At 44.9% G+C, this 18,121-nt stretch overlaps 1 protein-coding gene across 1 annotated transcript in view; it reads right to left on the bottom strand.

The window, feature by feature from the left end:
• Positions 1-9,676: 9,676 nt before the first annotated feature.
• Positions 9,677-18,121, bottom strand: part of ARHGEF28 (Rho guanine nucleotide exchange factor 28) — a gene marked incomplete at both ends in the record, with an annotated part of 118,977 nt that continues 110,532 nt past the window's right edge. The window contains one exon of the mRNA XM_082013625.1: positions 9,677-9,837. Coding sequence (XP_081869751.1) covers positions 9,677-9,837 — 161 coding nt within the window. The remainder of the gene's footprint in view (positions 9,838-18,121) is intronic.

Below are 18,121 nucleotides of genomic sequence, written 5' to 3' on the forward strand. Positions count from 1 at the left end.
AAATGTATAATGGCATTCAAGCTGTCACATTAAAGCAGACACGCTCTTTTTCAAAGCCTAAAAAGAATCCCATTACCACTTTTTTATGTTTAAAAGAAACTCTCAGGCTTCAGAAGATTAATAGGAATATTTTTCAATTCTGCACCTGCAACTCATATCATAAAGGCGATTATGAAAATATCGATAGTAAAAAGGTATTTCCTAGGTGTATTTCCTATCAGCTTAGGCTCCAGGCACATGGAAATGCATGCAGAGAGGGGCTAGCTTATACACATGCACGTGTATGTGAAGTTCAGGCCTCCTTGCTGCTTTACTGAAGTCTCTTGGATACTGCTGAGCTCGAAGGAACCACCGAATCATCATTTCAAACCCCTTTTCCCTCCCTGTGCTCAATGAGCATTTGCTCTGGTGCTGTAGCAGGGTTTGAGGTCTTTAAGATGGCATTTAAGTTCTTTCCTCCTTCCTCTTTGGCAAGATGTGATCCTCATTATTTAAATCTTAATGGAGGTTGGAATAACAGCGGCTGTTACAGGTAATGGAAGAGCTGCTTATTGCAGTTGCTGGGTGGCCAAGGGACTCCCATTCTCTGTTTTCGGCCGCACCTTCTTCAGCTATGTTGAACGAGGGACTGGACTGGATGTCTCCACCACGACGGTGTCAGGCTGCTCTGCCAGCCGGGCAGCAGGACCCCCTGCTTCCCAGGAACGAAAGGCTCATCTCAGTTCCCCAGCCAAGGCAATCCTGATGGCCAAAGGCCAGGAGAAACCATTGCCAACCCCGTCTCTTCCATAGCCAGTGTGGCACTGGGAGGCTGTTTGGATAAAACCCCTTAGGCCAGCCTCAAAGATGGCAGCATGAGCTGTCCCTGCTGTTTTCCACCTCGTACATGCCCAGCAAGCCCCTTCCCCAAGGACAGCTGTGGGAAGGGGCCAGCAGAGGACCCCTGTGCCCGTGAGCCAGGCTCCCTTGGTGGGGCTCAGGCAGGGAGCTGCATGGGGCCAGAATCACACCTGCCAGTTATCAGCCTGTAAACCCAGAAATTATCCCTGTGTAAAGAAACCAAAAAAAACATGACAAGTGACTCAAGAAGCAACCTGGGTATAACAGCAGGTGGGGAGGACACAGGAGCTTCAGACCTTGACTGTGCACCAGTGACAAGTAGATGGAGGGCACGCTGGGCTCGGCAAACCGCTAAGTGTTTGCATCTCGTAGGATGCCATATCTGTCCTCTGGGTATTAAATTACAACTTTAAACACTGACAGCATACAGTGCTGTTGAAAAGAATTATTTTGCTATTGTATGCAGACAACCATGTTGCTCTGAAGGTATGTGCAAATTAAATGTTAATCTGAGTCCAGGGATAATCTAATTATTGCTTCCTTTTGAAGTAAGAGGAACAATATTTACTGAGTAAATTATGGACCTCTAAAGGTAAAACTTGCTTTGAAGATTAAGCAACACACATGTTGTCAGTTATTATAACTATACTTGACCTTGCTGCTTTGTAAAAATTTAAATGAATTTTGAATTTTCACAGAGATGTTGCATTTCAGAAGGCACTACTTCTTATCCCTGCCAAACGCCTTTCCACAGTAGCTGAAATGGCAATGCAACAGAGAACACCAGATATGTGAAAAGCTGCTTGTGTGATGTGTAGTGCACAGCTACTCTGCAATACAGAAGAAACCCCCATTTTAGCATAGAGGGGACACTGGCACCACGGGGAAACCATCCTCACCACCATGGGCCAGGTTTGTGGGCCAGCTCCCCACACACTCACACCTCTGCCCTTGCGGAGAAGAGCCTCGGCTGGACACCTGCTGGGAAGGGCCCAGAGCATCCTGGTTCTGTGGTGCAGGGGTGGTCACAGCAGAGTGGTGGACCTAGAGGCAAGGCCTGGCATCTCCAGGAGAGTTTAGCAGCTCCAGCGGGACCAGACGGTGCAATCTCACACTCCTCCTTTGCCAGTCATGGATCCTTGGTCCATGAAAAGCCTTTCCATGGATGAAGACAATCCTTCCTGCTACCTGGCCGTGAATTCTTGCGCCATATTAAACCCGGTCCATCATATTCAGCTTTACTTTCAGCACTAGAGCTACCCAGTAATTTAATTATACACTAAATCCCAGTTAACAAAACCCACAATCAAATAATAACAAATTGTTATAATAATGTAATTTCATAGAACATCCATATGGATTTTTTTCATCAGTAACTCCCTGAACACTATACAGAAGCAGAGATTTTTGCTATTTCTTGTGCTGCCTATTTCCCCAACCACTTATTTTTGAGTCTGTATCACTTTGTCTGACAGTTCATAATCTGAGTTTGAGAAACGTTGCATTGAAGTGCAGCATTTTGCCTGAGTCTTTCAAGCTAGGATTCAGGTCTGCGTGTTCCAAATATCTGACAGCCTTCGGATCTCTTTTATGTCAGGGCCCATGTCTGTAATTACCCCAGAATCGCTGACAGAAGTTGCAGAAATAATAGGTTGGAAACTTGTGAGCAACATTCAGGGAAATGTTTCTGCTTATCAGAAGGCAATCAGGAAATTAAGTGGTGAGCACTAACTGAATTACGTTTAATTGAAATTATAGATGGAAGGACTGCATTCTGGGGAATTTCAGTTGATGTTCTGAGCTCCAAATTTCCCAGAAGGGAGAATATTTTGAGTTTGGTGTCTGTAAACCATACTCTGTTAGTCATGTTCAGAATATTCAAGAAGCATGTTCGAGTCCGAGCCACCTCATGGGTTTTTTAATTTGTGAGACTCCAATGCAGTCTGGAGGACAAACAGAAGTGACTAATCTCTTACAAATAAATTAAACTGTCTCCCCTCTTTTTGACAGTCTCATGCAATGCAGATACGTTGTCCTTGAAAGTTGTTATCCTGATCTCTTTGAAAAATTATGCTGTAAATCAAATGAGATCAGCTGGAGTCAGAATTAGAAGTGGAACCATTTCTGCTGTGCAAACCCAGATTTCCAGCAAAACATCTGCAGCGCCCGACCCTTTGTCAATAATCACTTTGTGTTGTGAAATACCCTTCAGCGCTCAGCATTCACTTCACACGCCACGAGCAGTTTCCCAGGGCTGGAAGCTTCCTTTCACAGCCTGCACACAACCATTCAACCTCAAGATAGGTACCCGAGGGGTAAAGGCCAGACAGGGGGGTGACCTGACCCACGCAAGGGATCCCCAGGGGCTCCACTGCCCCGCCGTGCAGCAAAGCCGGGTTGAACGTGCAGCCAGCTCCCAGCATGACCTGTGGCATCAGCTTCAGCGGCGTCGAATGGCTTGGTCCTCCCGCACCGAGGTTTTCTGGATTACCAAGCTGACAGCCGCGTACCAGCCCCAGAACTGGAACCCTTTCCTCCACACCCACCGTTCCTGTTAAGGGCCATGTGGAGGAACATGCCTCATAGCTCACCTGCAACATTAGCAAGCACCTGTGGTTTCTCAGGGGGTTCGCTCCCCATCTGTGGGTCAGCCACAAGCAAGTTTTGCCTCCTGTACCCCTCAGTTTCACCTGATGGTAAAAAATTCTGCCATGCCAGACACAGAAAAATATCACCCATGCCCTCTAGTCTGGAGCTTTACATGTTTACTGAGGACTTAAAACTAAAGAAAATTATCTCCTACAGAGAGCCTGGGCCACAACTGGAAGTCTGATGTGCTTTAGACGTGTTCCGCGGCATCCAAGAGCAGCAAAAGGATTTCCTACAGTCTCATGACTTAATGCCCAGACATTTTGCATGGCTGTAGTCTAGATACCAACTGAAAGTCAGCTGAAGCCAGGACGTCATTTCCATGGTGGGATAGCGTCTTCAAACCACCTGGAAGAAGGAAAGGAATCTTACTCACAGATACAGCTATGTGCAAGCTTTTTCTGTCCACAGGGCATCTAGAAGCACTCCCAGATCTCAAAGTAAATGACTGATTTGATGCATGCTTCCAAGGAAGCCACACCTTAGCTTTGGATCCTCAAAGTCTTTCCTTCACCTGCAGTATTGACACTGTCCAGCCTTCATTGATATACAAGCTGTTTTGATATTACTCAAGCATCAGGCACTTGGAAATAATTTTATGAAGTCCATGCCCCCTTGTCAGTTTACCCGGTGGCTGCACACAGGTTTAAAATCAGACCACATCTGCTCGTGTGGGACTCTGCAAAGGAAAGCAACATCAGCAGAGAGGCACTTTCACTCCTTCTGATGTTTTCCTTTTCACTTTGAGTACAAATGATTTGAATACATCACTTCAAAACCTTGCTCCTTGCACATACAGAACACCACACACAGTCAACAGCATCAAAAGCTGGAGAGAGGCCCCAGAGGGTGAGAATGGTTACCCTCCACTGACTGAAAGCAGGAGATGTTCAGTACTATTAAAGCTATTTTTGTCTTCTTGGCTGCCTTTGTATCCGGATTGGCCTTGGTTTGAGGAGTTTATAATTGACCTACAATGGCTTGTTGTAACATTCATTCAGCAATGCTAGGACAACTGTGTGCACGTAGGAAAAGAGGAAATTTTAATTCCAAGTCCGGCATTACTTTAACCAGGAGCAAGACCAATTTCTCATGTTTCTTGCACTACTCAAGAGGAAGACGAGTAGGTCTACAGCTTGACGTGAGCATCCTGAATGAGCTGAACACGGGGAATGCAGGCATGCCGTTTGTTCACTTGCACAGAGGGCAGGAAACTCATGCTGGTCTTGACAAGCCATCTTCAGTTCACGGGATTGTTCCATCCGTGCAGGGTTTTGTTGTTAGCGGTGGTAACCTGGGCTAGCAAAAGGTTCACATCTCTGCATAGCTCCTGTAGGCATGGTTTGGCAGCTTTATAGAAAGCTGATAAGAAAGTTCCCTTGGGTCTGCAAAGCAGCCTCCACAGCAGAAATTCTTTGTTTCAACTTGCATGCTTCACTGTCACTTTCACAAATCGCTGATCCTCACTCCATCTGGCACTGGATTTAAAAATATGGCATCTAACCAGTTGTCAGCTTATCAGTCTAACAAACAATAAGTAGTGTGATAATTACTGACTTTTTTTTCTCCAATAAAAAAGCTTGTGCCATGAAGGAGCCTAGAAAACATCCCATGGTAAGGGTGACTCTTCCTGCTTTCTCTATACCGAGAGTGCCTTTCTCACATTTCTTTTCTCTCCTCGTGGTCTCCACCCAAGGTATTTCAAGACCCAACCTCAGAATCCTCTGGGTCCCACAGACCTCCCTTGTGGCAGAGGCCTTCCATGTAAGGTGTGGGAACATCCCTACCTGAGACTGAGGGAGCAAGAAGAAAAGGAAGAAACTTCTGCATAGCTGATCCCCAGGATAGGAAACGTAGCTCTCTGGGAATTTGGGACCCAACTACTGACCTGGATAGAGTAGCTGCCAACACTGCTCTGCAGTGAAAAACTGCAGTGAAAAACATGGACATTCCCAGATGAGGTACCTGGACCACCAGGCCTGCAAAACACTTGCAAATTCCTCCACAACCCTCTTGGTCTTTGGTGATCTGCTGATACAAGAAGACTAGCAGTCCATTGTCTGATGCACTTTTGCAGAGAAAAGGCTTGTGTTAATGACAACACCTTAGATTAATGCCAGCAAGGTTATCTTTTGAGGTTTTTCCTTTATACCGAAAAAACACTCTGGTTTCACATCAGCCTGAGAAAGGGAGCCTTTATGCAAAATACAAGCCACTGAATTCAGGCCATCCTCACAGTCTTATCCTAGAACCTAGCAGCAAGTGAGACAGGAAAACCTTTTTGGAGGTTAACAGGTAGCTGTCCTTATGACTAAGATTACCAAGAATATTCACAGCTACTTCTGCAGTGCTTCTATGTACAGATCTTTACTCGGGATGAGAAAGCAACAAATACATCCATTTACCTTGGCAAAAGAAAGTTACAAGCGACTGCAATTCCACAAGAAAGAGCAGACATCCAGCCTCTTACCGTATGCTAATACCCCACAACCTATGCTGTTTCTACCTCTGTAATACAAACTGGGCACAGTGAGGGTTTTGGATGTGAAGCACCTAGGTTTGGAATTCTTTTCAAGCGGAATATTCATTAGAAGGTATCCCAGCAGTCACGCTACTTCCCCATTTGTCATCAAACGTGTAAGGAAAACTGCCTCATCTGCAACTCTCCTTTGCTTTCAAAACCCAGTCAGAGCAAGTTGTACACGTTACTTACCACAGCACAGCCTCTTTGCTTTTCTCTGAATGAACACCACCACGAACATGATTTTCCTGGCGTTATGGCACATTACTATAGAATTTGCACCTACTTGATTAAGAAGCAATGAAAAATCTTACTCACTTTTTTAAATTGAATGGGTGGCATATAAATTAATGCAGCCCACAGGGCACTCTAAGTACAATGATTCATGTTCCTTACATGGCAAACATTAACAGATTTTTTTTTAATCACTTCAGTAAACAATCTTTGGGGAGTTTTGCTGAGAGCCTAATCTGTGTTTAATTGGGTCATTTGAAAATTACATGGATGAGCTTTGTGAAAAATCTCTTTAAACTGCAACTAAAAGTGTGTTGTTTACCTTAATACTCAAGCAGCAGCCAAGTGAAGCGTTTGTTCTATTCTGGCCTCACTCTGTAAATGGCTGAATACATAAATCCAAGGTTCTGGATCCAGCCCACTGTACACTTGAGCCCTTCATTAATTCCTTCTTTACCATTTTTATAGTATTGCTGCAAAAAGCTTTCTTGCGAGCTTCCCTTAAAAATCTCTCAAAGTTGTTAGATCTGACAGCTTTACTAGCATACAAAGACATTAAGGAGAAAATGCAGGACAAAGTCTAGGTATTACAGTAAAGAAATCCCCACTTTGTTAAATTATGGAAGAAAGTTAAAAAAAAAAAAAAAAACGAAAACAAAAACAAAGAGAAAGAGAAAGCCCAGCCCGGTGCAGCAGAGATTTGCAGTACAGCGACTGGTCCTTTAATTTAAACATTGAAATGAATGACTAAATTGATTTTAAGATTTTGGAGGCAAGATGCCTTGAGTAGCATGGCAAAAAGAAAACACAATATATGGGATGAGTTAAAAATAATAACAACAGGCCTTGCAAATAAGCCCACTTCAAAATAATGTAATAAAGGTGAGAGAGAGAACTTCTGAATATATTTTTCTAATTAAAAAAGACAACGAATCATTAATATATGCCTGGCAATGATTGAAAATGCAGCCTGCTAAAATGGCTGAGTCTCACTGGGTCTGCATTTAAATTCTTTTAAGCATTAAGAAATGCCTAAGTAATGGACAGAGTTCAGGGGTGCATAATACATCTTGTTACAAAGAGCACCTACCGAGACCGTACTGGCCTATAGTTTAAACATTTTCTACAATTAAAATACCTAAATCTAGAGGCCACCTGTTTCCTGCCTTTGCCTTCCTCCAGTGCCAGAAGTTTTACTGTAAACACAGGTGAGCAAAATAAGATGCTGCCTGATGTTAGGGGACTTGAGGAATTTGCACAACAGCTGAAGTCCTGGCCAGCCGCTTTTCGACTCCCAGCCCTTCAATTAAAACTGATGAGAAGCAGTATCCTCTCCTCCTCTCCCAGTGGCAAGATGCTTACACGGAAATTCCCACACCGGGCTGGGACAGCAGCTATCCATCCAGCAGCTTGGATTTGACAGTAACCAGTACCAGATGTTTCAACGAAGGCATAATAAAATGCAAAGAGAGTAATTGTGGAGAGAACTACTCAGTTTTTCCCAGTTTCCTGCTGGTCCCTGGGCAATGCACGTATCCTGGGACACACTGCATACCAAGAAACTGGTCTGGCTATTCAGAAATTTGCCAAAAAGCTGTCCAGATGGCAACCCTGAATTCATTGCTGACTGGTAAAATAGAGAGGCTGTGGACTGTCCTTACTGTAGGACCCTTAGGAGTGGCTGGATTCCCATTTTGATTCTAGTCTGCAAAATGCAAAGGCGGCAAACATTTCCAGAAATTCTAAAAAGGTTTTTTCTCTTATAAGGAGACATATTAAAGATGCGCTGTCAGGTGAGCAGGAGTCTCGAAGGCTGGATATAGAAACTGGAAGATACATCTGCAGGCCCCGTCTTTCCCTGATGACAGTGGCACACCAATACCAGTTGGGATACACACAACAATACCAGTTGGGAATCAGGTCCTGCTCATCGAGAAGGCCAGTCACTCAGCTGTTAGCCCAAGATACCAGCTGAACAGCTAGCCTGGTAGCCCAGGAAGATGCAACTCAGAAAGCCCTGCTTTTGAATATTCCCAGCAGCACACCAGTCCCCGGAAGAGAATCATCCGCATCAGGAAACCCTTGCAAACAAACATCTATCTAGAACTCTGCCCTCTGCAACGCGAGGCTTAGGGTAAAATGGAAACCCTACGATGCTCGGGGCTTATCCAAATGGGCAGGGACAACCCTGCGCTCCTCTGCCCCGTGAGCTGGGCAGATGTGAGGCAGCTCTGATCCAGGAGCTGTGCAGTGGCATCCCTGCTGCGCCGCTGCCATCAGCCACGCTAAGCGGCACCTGGCCAGTCCGGAGGGCTGCCCGTGCCGGCTCAGGTAGGCACGTCCTTGCTTTTGCCAGCTGATGTGCCTGGACCAAGGCCGGCGTACCTGCAGCAGGGTACAGTGCAAACCAGGCAAGGAGACGATCCTGCCCCCCCTTTTTCAGTTTTCAGAAGTTTTCAGACTTCTTTGGAAGACCTGACAATGAATCAAAGTTACAGTTTTGCAGAAATGCACAGAATATTTATTCAATTCGACAGCGGTATACAAATATTTCTGAAAGTCAAAAAGGCACGAAACAGGTCACATTACTGCCTAATGCACAGATATCCCCTGAACCTGAAAGCAGGAAGCTAGCTGGCTCCTACATGGGAAAGCAGCACAGTTTCAGAAAGGTTCAGTTAACTAAAAGACTACTATTTTTCCCCTTTCTCTTCTTTTGACCAGTGAGATAGTTTTCATCTGGTGAATTTTAATGTATAAGGGCACTTACTGAAACGAGGTACAGTTATAATACAATAACAAACTGATTTACTGCAGGTCTGCACAGAAACTGGCAGTAGTACCAAAATGGTGATAAGCCTTGGGACCTGAACAAACACTTACAATTACGCAGTTACGTTGAGACTATAAAAACATCCTCTTCTGAGCAGTTCCTGAGACAGGGGATAAGGGAAATGACCCGGTAGTTAAGGGTACATATAGCACATTTCAGCGAAGACTACACCATCACTCTTGCATTGCTGTCTTCTCATGTTATACCACAACTGTTAGAAGGTTACTGATCCATACCCTGAAATCTCAAATTAGCAGGCCCATCTCTCTTAGCTTGTCCTTTTAAAAAGAGGACTCAAGAGAAAATCAGCAGTAGATTTCACAGCTCTTGGTTGCATCTTTACAATTCCAAAATGTTATGTCTCCCCTGCTACCCATTGCTTCTTGCAATGCATTTGAAATCATGTCATAAATTAAAGATTATAAAATAAAAAGGCTTCAAAATAACTTAATTGTTATATTTATCATGGGGAAAATCTTGAACTGAATATTAAATACTATCCTTAAAGCCATGTGATCATACCCAGAGCAACTACAGACGTTTAGAGAAGCAAACACAATTATATTTCCAAAGTGCTACTGAGATTAGGAAATAAGCCATCAGAGGTAAACAATCTTCTCCTCTACTCTGCCTCCACCTTCTGCATCCTGCGGGCTCTCAGGCTCATGGGTCAGCAGCAGTGTGTCTACCCGTGGCAGCTGGATGGATCCCTGGTTCGGAATGCTTGTTTGGGGACCCTGGGTCTGTGATGCATTCAGATCTGTAAGGCACAAGAGAAGGACATGTGACAATGCATCTTCTGACATGCCTGTGCCATCATAAAGAGCAAATTCTGACTTTTTCATTAGCACCATCTTCCAGTTTGCTGCATCCATCTAGAAAGGAACACACTGCTGTATTACAAATTATACTACAGCCTGGTGAGAGGTACCTTACCCAAATCTATCAAAATCTATTGAAGTCTGTCCACTGTCATCCAAGGATGATCATTGTCGCTATTTTTACAATAAAAGAAATTTATACCCATACTTCACTAACCAGACACACAATAATGGAAAGGCATAAATGCTGTCAGAGTTGGGCTGGAGGGAAATACACAGCACATAATTAGTACCTTTATTAAATTAATTTTGTAAAATTAATATTAAATTTACATAAAAACGTAAAATGAATACCATTTCCATCATGACAGAGTTTTATTTGCAAGCCTTCCTTTCACAGACGAAAAAGAATCAACTGAGTAAACCCAGTTAAAAGTCTACTTGACTGGCACTTGCAGCCTGTAGCAGATGTATAACCATTCAGCTTCTTCTGCCAAGTTTATCTGTGTTTATTTGCACAAACTAGGTACTCTATTGTTGTCTCAATCCTTCAGGTGTGACGTGGAGATAATACTTGCACCCAAACACTAAGAAATTATTTCACAAGGATCTTAATCTGTTATCTTTCCAATTTTCTCCTGCAAATGCAGAGAATCAAGTACCTGTTTTCTAGCTTTAAGCTCTAAAGGCTTTTGTGATGATCAGTGCATTACTTTAAAACAAACAAACAAACAAAAAACCAAAAAACCTACAGTTGGGTTTTCTCTCTAGTCAGTTTTCTGTACCATTTCAGGCCCTCAGGAACTACACCTTAGTATCTGGGTTTTCTACATCTTTATTTCTGCAAAGCAGTTTTTACCATAAAAACCAGCTGCATACCAAGGAAGCGTCTATCCTTGCACCTAGGGATGAGAGAAGTCCACAATGGACAGGCTGCAATACTTTTTCACTGTACTCTTGGCCCGACCGACCTCTGCTATTGCATCAGGAGGGTTAACTTTTCATTCTTCCCTCTGCAAAAAGGACTCTGCAGGAAGGAGGGAAGCTTGGCACCCCTCCCATCGCATGGGTAACGCCAGAAGCAAGCAAACCCAGCACTGGGGTCCTTTGAGCCTTGGTCATTCATGCGAAGAGCTAAAAAGACATTTCATGCGTGCTCTGGTCCCTACCGCTTCAGACATGTATGGGCACTGAAAATCTACTATAAAGGAGATATTTGCGCTCTTTTTTTTTTTTTTTTTTTTTAACACACCGCGTTGCTCTAACTGGTGGCAATACAAAATGACACCTGCCCACATCTGGCATTCCCCCGACGCACGCGGCTTTCACCAGTCTTGCTCTCCGAGGCAGGAGTTTAAAGCAAAGCACGCTTGCTGGCATCCTGCAAAGCCTCGGCTGCCCGGCTGCTCCCCGCCAGCGGGCGGGTGGAGCGGTGGGAGATGATTATGCGATGGGCATGTGGGAACACATCGTATCGCTGCCGCTGCCTTCAGCACCTTCTACTCTTTTGATATTCGCACAGCTGGGAGGACCAAACAGGCTTTGGGGCTTCAGCTCCCAGCATAAGCCACACATATGTGATACTGGCTGCTGAGACTGCAGGGTCGGTGGCAGGGGCGAGGTATTTATACGCAAGCAGTGCTTGGTCATAGTGGGATGACACAAGATGTTAAGAAAATTAATCCCAAATTCCCTTTCTTTTACTGTTTTACACTGGATTTAAAGGATCAAGTTTCAGCCTTGGTGAAAATCCAGAGTAAGTCTTGATTGCAGGTGAGTTATTTGCAATATGTAACAGCAGGATTTGACTCCCTAACTTACTTGAACAGCCCTGCTTTGTTAAAGATGACTTTTGCATTTATTTCTTCTTGATAGCCAGATTAGAAAAAGATTACAAATTGCAGCAACAGAAGAAACCAGAAATATCCTATGTATCCTATGTCTGCTTTTTTTCAAAGAAACTGGATACTTCAGTTTTATTTATTTATTAAAAAGAGCCCAACTAGTGGAAGGTCCTCAACCTCTAAACACTTACATTTCAGGGTAATTTTACCCACATTAATATTCCTTTTAAGTCCTGTGAGTCTATTCACCCTAACAAAGTTATGTGCATAAGAATACCAGGCAGTAAGCATTTACTTGAAAGATCTGTTTCCAAAGTTTATGAAGTACATAATTGGAGAAGCCTAATTACAAATTTGAAAAAACCCAGAAAAGAAAGAGAAACATCTTACATGTAGTTATTTTCTGCCATCAAAACTAAACAGTAATTGCTTCACCAATTAAAACTGTTTCCAAACAGGTAGCTGTTTCCAAACCATTTCTCATTAACTGTTAAAACTCTAAGCAGCAAGAGCTGAGCAGTGGAAACTGAGTTCTGGAAAAACAAATCAGATTCTGTCACTATAGAAATAAATGATTCATTGCTAGTTTAGCTGCTTGTCTGTTTTTTTGGGGGGGGGGGGGTTGGGTGTTCTTTTTTTTTTTTTTTTTTTAATATTCTGTTTCATCCAGAGAACCTGAACAGCAGGAGAGCACCCAGGAGATGAAAGCCCAGCTGCTTCTGGGGTGACAAGCGGCTTCTCGGGTTGAAAAGGTTCTGCTTAATCCAAGTGAGGAGGGTAGGGGCTGGTTTCGGCTGCGCCGAGGGTGGCACTCAACACAGGCTCTGCCTAATAAAAGCACAATGCGTCCCCGGGCCGACACACTCAGCTTGCCGGCAGGGAGGTGCCTGCTGTCTCCCTGCCCGGTGCCATGCTGGAAGCAGCCGCGCCAGGAGACCAGCTGGTATCGCAGGCGGCAGCGTGATGCGCCTCGAGAGCAGCTGCTCGGGGAGGATGGAAGAACTGCCAGAATTGGTAATAACAGCCTCAGGTGAAGCGAGAGTGGGGAAAGCTGACCGACCCGCCAGCCAGCAGCGGTTCTTGTTACGCAGAGCAGCGGCTGCTGCCAAGAAGCCTCCCCCTGAGCTCCCCGGTCCAGCACGGGGAGACCGGCTGCCCTTGGCCCTAAGCAGAATGGTGGGAGAAATCCTCCTCTTTAAATGCTCTCCAAAAAAAGGGGATCAAACTCCAGAACAGCCTTGAAAGCATCAGCTGCTGCCTACTAAAGAACTCTGAGAGCTGAGAATGCAAAAAAAAAAAAAAAAAGAGAGAGAGAGAGAAAACAAACAAATTATCAGTGCACACAGTGAGGCAGAGGAGGGCTGGCGAAGGGGGCTGCTACCAGAAGGTGACAGCGGGGAAGCTCTCCCATGCTCCCCAGGTAGCCGGGGCACCCACGGGAACCTCCCCAGCCCCTCTCCAGGTCCGTTCTCTGCAGCACTATGACTGACAGTCAGAACTCGGTACGGATCAAGAGACAGCTAAATAAGGACCATTGGCCTTTTATAAGCCTCCTTTGTTGTGACTGTAACAAAATGGGTTTGTATGATTCCTTTTCTTTAAATTCAGCATTTACTTATCTTTTCTTCTGCTCCCCTCCATCCTGCCGAGTGATGCTCGGACTGGCTGTGCTCAGCTCAACAGCGCACCCACCAGACCAGCACCCACAACACCAGCACCCAGCGAACATGCTCCCACTGCCCTTGCCTGCACCCCTCCTGCCTGGGCTGGGCGCTGTCCTCTGAGACAGAGGTTGCTCCTGCACCCCTTGCACAGAAAGGACCAGCGAAGGTGACTGTACCTAGCCACAGCCTTCCTTTTGCTCATGTATGCCGAAGGAAGACAATGTTTCCTTCCTGTTTATATAAGGGCAGAAAATATTCCCAGGTTTCCAAAGCTTTAACAAAGCTGAGCTGTAGCTCAGACCCTTTCACAGGTCTTCTGCGAGACTCCCAGGTCTCCACTCTCTTCCATTTCTGCAGTGACCAAGGGCTGTCAGCATCTCACCACATCCCGGCCCCTGGAGCTTCTGTGCAACTCGTTTATGTGAAACACCCTTTAAATGCTTCTCAGTTATGCAAAATTTATTTCTGCTACAACACTCCTGGTAACTTTTTCCTAAAGAGCCAGAGACAGATGCTCAGCTGCACCGTGTATACCCTAGCCAAAACTGAACAGCAGACCAGAAAAATCCAGTCATTCAATGTTGGACTGGTCAAACTCCCCAGCAAAGAGGGATGTGCTTGAAGCTGGAGGACAGGCATTAGGTGATCTGTGACAGCACTTTGGTATTTTGGGGCTGTGTAGCCTGTTCAGCCCAGAGTGTTACAGTACAGCACAAAATACCACTTATGTCCAGCTTTTCCTGAGCTCATTTCATTAAATCAGGAAAACCCAGGCATTCCCTGTTGTCTCCCCCACCAATTTTCTCAAAAGAAGTTATAGGCTGTTTCTATCAAATTCTGGAAAAAAATCACAAATTGTCTCATGCACATGGACACACGCTGCCAAATCCAACATTAAAAACAAATCCAATGTTCCCCCCACCCCGTTTTCTATGAGTTTTGCTCTGGTACCATGAGGATAGGTATCAGGAAACTGCAGAGACACTCTACTCCCCCAAAATAAAAACACTTTTGTAGGCAACCTAAATATAACAAACTGCAGGCCTGCAGCACGTGAGTCCAGCTTTTACAGGAGTTTGAGGGGATCTCAGTTCTCCAAGTGTGATCTGGGCACCAACTCAGAGAAATGACAGCTCCTGGCTAAAAACATGCTGATGTTGTATGGGAAATGGAAAAAAAAGTGGCATTCTGCATCCTAACTACCATACCCTACCCTTCCTGAAGCACTAAGAGACAGGACCAGTGGCATTGCATAAACTGCTGGGAAGGCGAAGGACAAAGCAATGGCATTGGCAGGAATCTCAGATCAATACACACCAAAACAAACACAGCCCATGCTCGGGGGCGGGAGTGTGGGGGGGTGGTACAAAAGCCAAGTAAACAATTCATTAGTCACACGGATTCTCACCTTCTGTCTGTTGCCATAGGACGTAAGCACTTCCACATCGAATAAATGCCACGGATTTTCTCCTTCACCCCTGCTCTCTCTCCCCCGTGGATCAGAGCTCTTCAGGTAAGCCTGGAGTGCCCACAGTGATGATTACGGGAAGGACAGGAAGACATTATCAAGGCACTGGGAAACACTCCAGGAAGAAAAACCCTCTCAAGTCTCTGCTTTTAATAGAAAACCCTCAATTTTTCTCTGCCAGCTCTGACCCAAATTTCACAGCATCACAGGACAATTCAAGTTGGAAGGGATTCTTAGGAGGCCTATGCTCCAAACTCCTCCTCAAAGCTGGGTCAGCTCTGAGGTCAGGCCAGGATGGATGCTCGGGGGTTTTTCCTTCCCAGCTGTTTAAAAAAAAAAGCTGGGGGGGGGAGGTTTGGGGGGCAACTCACCACACAGATTTTGTAGAAACTGCATATATACACTGAGTTAATCTGCTGTGACTTTCAAAGATCTGTGTCACACGCTGGCCCTTTTTACAAAGTAAAATTTCATTAAATGAAGAGAGGTTTATGCCACTTCTAGCAACAAATATGTTAAAGACTCTCAAAATCATTACTCCTCTGAAAACAAATATACAGAGTTAGGTTTTGGGTTTACCATTTATTTGTAATAACTGGTACCAGTTTTTACACCAAATTCATCTAGACTGACAGCTGACACATCAACTTCAGGTCAAAGCTATTTGAAATGGCAGAGCTCCTCTATTTAATCCCCCCACTGGCACTCATGCATAATGCAAAGCACAAGCAGATACCTAAAACAGTGCTAAGTCTACCAGGTCTTGGATATTCAAAGGAATTCAAGGGTAACAGGCTCCCATTTGCCATTACAGTTCAATAGCAAATGGCAGCCTAACTCCCATGAGCTCCACTGAAAATCCCCACCGGCAAATCCCACTGCACCTCTTTGTCTCTAAAGATGCTTCCAGTGGTTCCCATGCAGATTCATTAGCGACAGCCAATTCCCCAGGGAACTCCGGGCACCTCAGCCTCTCTCCCCTTCCTCCCGGTAGAAAGGTACTACGATTGATCTTGATCGCATTTTTTAGTGCCTACTAAGACTCTCCCGATTTCTGATGGATTTTCCATACCACAGGTTCAGCTGTTTACGGAGCTGATGGTTGGTGGCAGAATGGGAACATCACTCGGCAGCAGTGGACTTGCTGGGGCAGGGCAACCCTTTGCCGGCCGGCGGAAGAGCCAGGACACCGCTGCAGCCGTGCAGGTTCAGACCACTTGATGTAGAAAAATCTTCTAATAAGCTTTGAGGATCTGAGGACAATTCCCAGCAGTTCCACTGGGAGCTGAGATCTCAAATACCATCGAGAAAACGGACCTTCACACCTCAGTAAATCTGTTTTCTAACAGTGGGAACTGAATCTGGTACCAGGTCTCAAAAAAAGCTGGGAAAAATATTTTGACCCTGAAGCTACCAAGAAAAGCAGAGCCTAATGAACTTCTCAGCTGACTGAATAAGGCAGGAAATCAATCTGAGAATTTTAATACTGCTATTCTCTTTTAACCTGCCTAACCCTGTGAAAAAGCAGCAGCTGCTTTTCTTAGGCAAAGAAGCACCTTCATGAATAGGAGGTCTTTTCACAAAAAGCAGATAAGCAATTAGATCATAATAGATCCTATGTCAATTCGTCTCATCAGCTTTTGGTGCCTTTTTTTTCGGTTTCATGACAGAGAATAGCAAGAATTCAAAGTCTATGATGAATAAGGTCTGCAACATAAGTCTTCTTCACGTTTGTACTTCGGATTTTTAATCATGGTAGAATTACTGGAAATGCCATTATTCTGCATGTTTCTGTTCTTTGTTTAGTTGTTGGCTTAGGTAAAACAATGCAATTCAGTTTTCAAGTTTTGCCTCATAATTCTTTAGAGAAGTTTGGTCTAGAAAATTTAGACCAAATTCTTGGCTAAGACAAAAATTACATTTATTCCACCGAAACTGCTTTATCATAAAGGACCATAATGGTTCCAACTAATTTATTTGATACTTGGCTTAAGGCTCCAGGTTTTGGAGTCACATGGTGATGCAGCCGTCTTTTCTTTTATTAAAGCCCAGTAAACACAGTATTTCTAGCATTGGTGTTATCAAAGAAAAGATTTTAAAAACACCTCAAGCTCAGACACTGCCAGTCATACCACTTTAATATCAAGTTCATAGCATGCCCCTAGGTTGAAATAACTTAAAATTTTAACCTACTTACATGGCTACATTATCAGTTGTGTTGGCTTTAAAGCACATGGCTTCTAAACTATTTTTGGCATGCCTTTTTTTTAATGCATATCAATAAGAGAGACTTAAAAATAGGACTGACTTGAAATCATAACTTGTCTCTGCATTAGATACCCACAGTCTCACCTTGGCAGGGCATACCGCCTGCCAGCTGTCTGCTTCTGCTTACTATTAATTTATTTAGGTATGAATTCTCTATTAAGTTGTCTTTGTGCTAAGCTTTGAAGCTTTAGATGGTCAATTACAGACACACACATGGTCCAACAGGTATTCTGCTAACAACGAACACATGTTTTATTGACCTACTTCTTTTCCAGCTCATTAAACACAGCTGCACTCAAATGATCAAGAGAAACTAACCATAAAACCCCAAGAACACCCTTCCTACGAAGGATCACAAGGAACGTGGCCAGCTGCCGGCACGGGGCCACTGCTCCACCCAGCGCAAGCAGCGCGCCCGCGCCGCGCACCGCGCCGGGGCGACTGGCGCGACCGCCGAGAGCGGCGGCAGGGAAGCGTGGGGAAACGCCCGCAGCCTCTGCCTTTGGGTGTTTAGTGCGGGGGTGTCTGGAAGGAAGCTGCAGCGGCTTCCCCCCGCCCTGCCGAAGACGGGTTTGGCCAGCAGGCTGGACTCAAAGCAACCTGCGGCCAGTGGGTAACGCTCCCGCCTGAACGTTTGCTGGAGAAACGGAAATCCCATAAAGTTACGGGCCCAAGCAGCCTTTCCAAAGACTCAGCAGACGATGAAACCAAGTCCCCGTTCCTGCTGCCAGCCAGCACACCTCCACCCCTCTCCCGCCCGCTGTCCCAATTTGCACCCCGCAGGTAAAACTTCAATTGCAGTGAAGCTTCCTCTCCTTCCCTCCCAAAGAGAGTAACAGTTAGCATCAACCCTGAAAAAACAGTGTCTCTGGCACAAGAATTCACTCCCTGTGAAACAAAAGGGGACATTTACACATCAAAACTATTCTTTTGAGCTCTCTGTTACCACAGACAGACATTATTGTGCTGATTAACTTTG

Source organism: Phaethon aethereus (genome assembly GCF_964289735.1).
Source record: "Phaethon aethereus genome assembly, chromosome: Z".
Lineage (NCBI taxonomy): Eukaryota > Metazoa > Chordata > Aves > Phaethontiformes > Phaethontidae > Phaethon > Phaethon aethereus.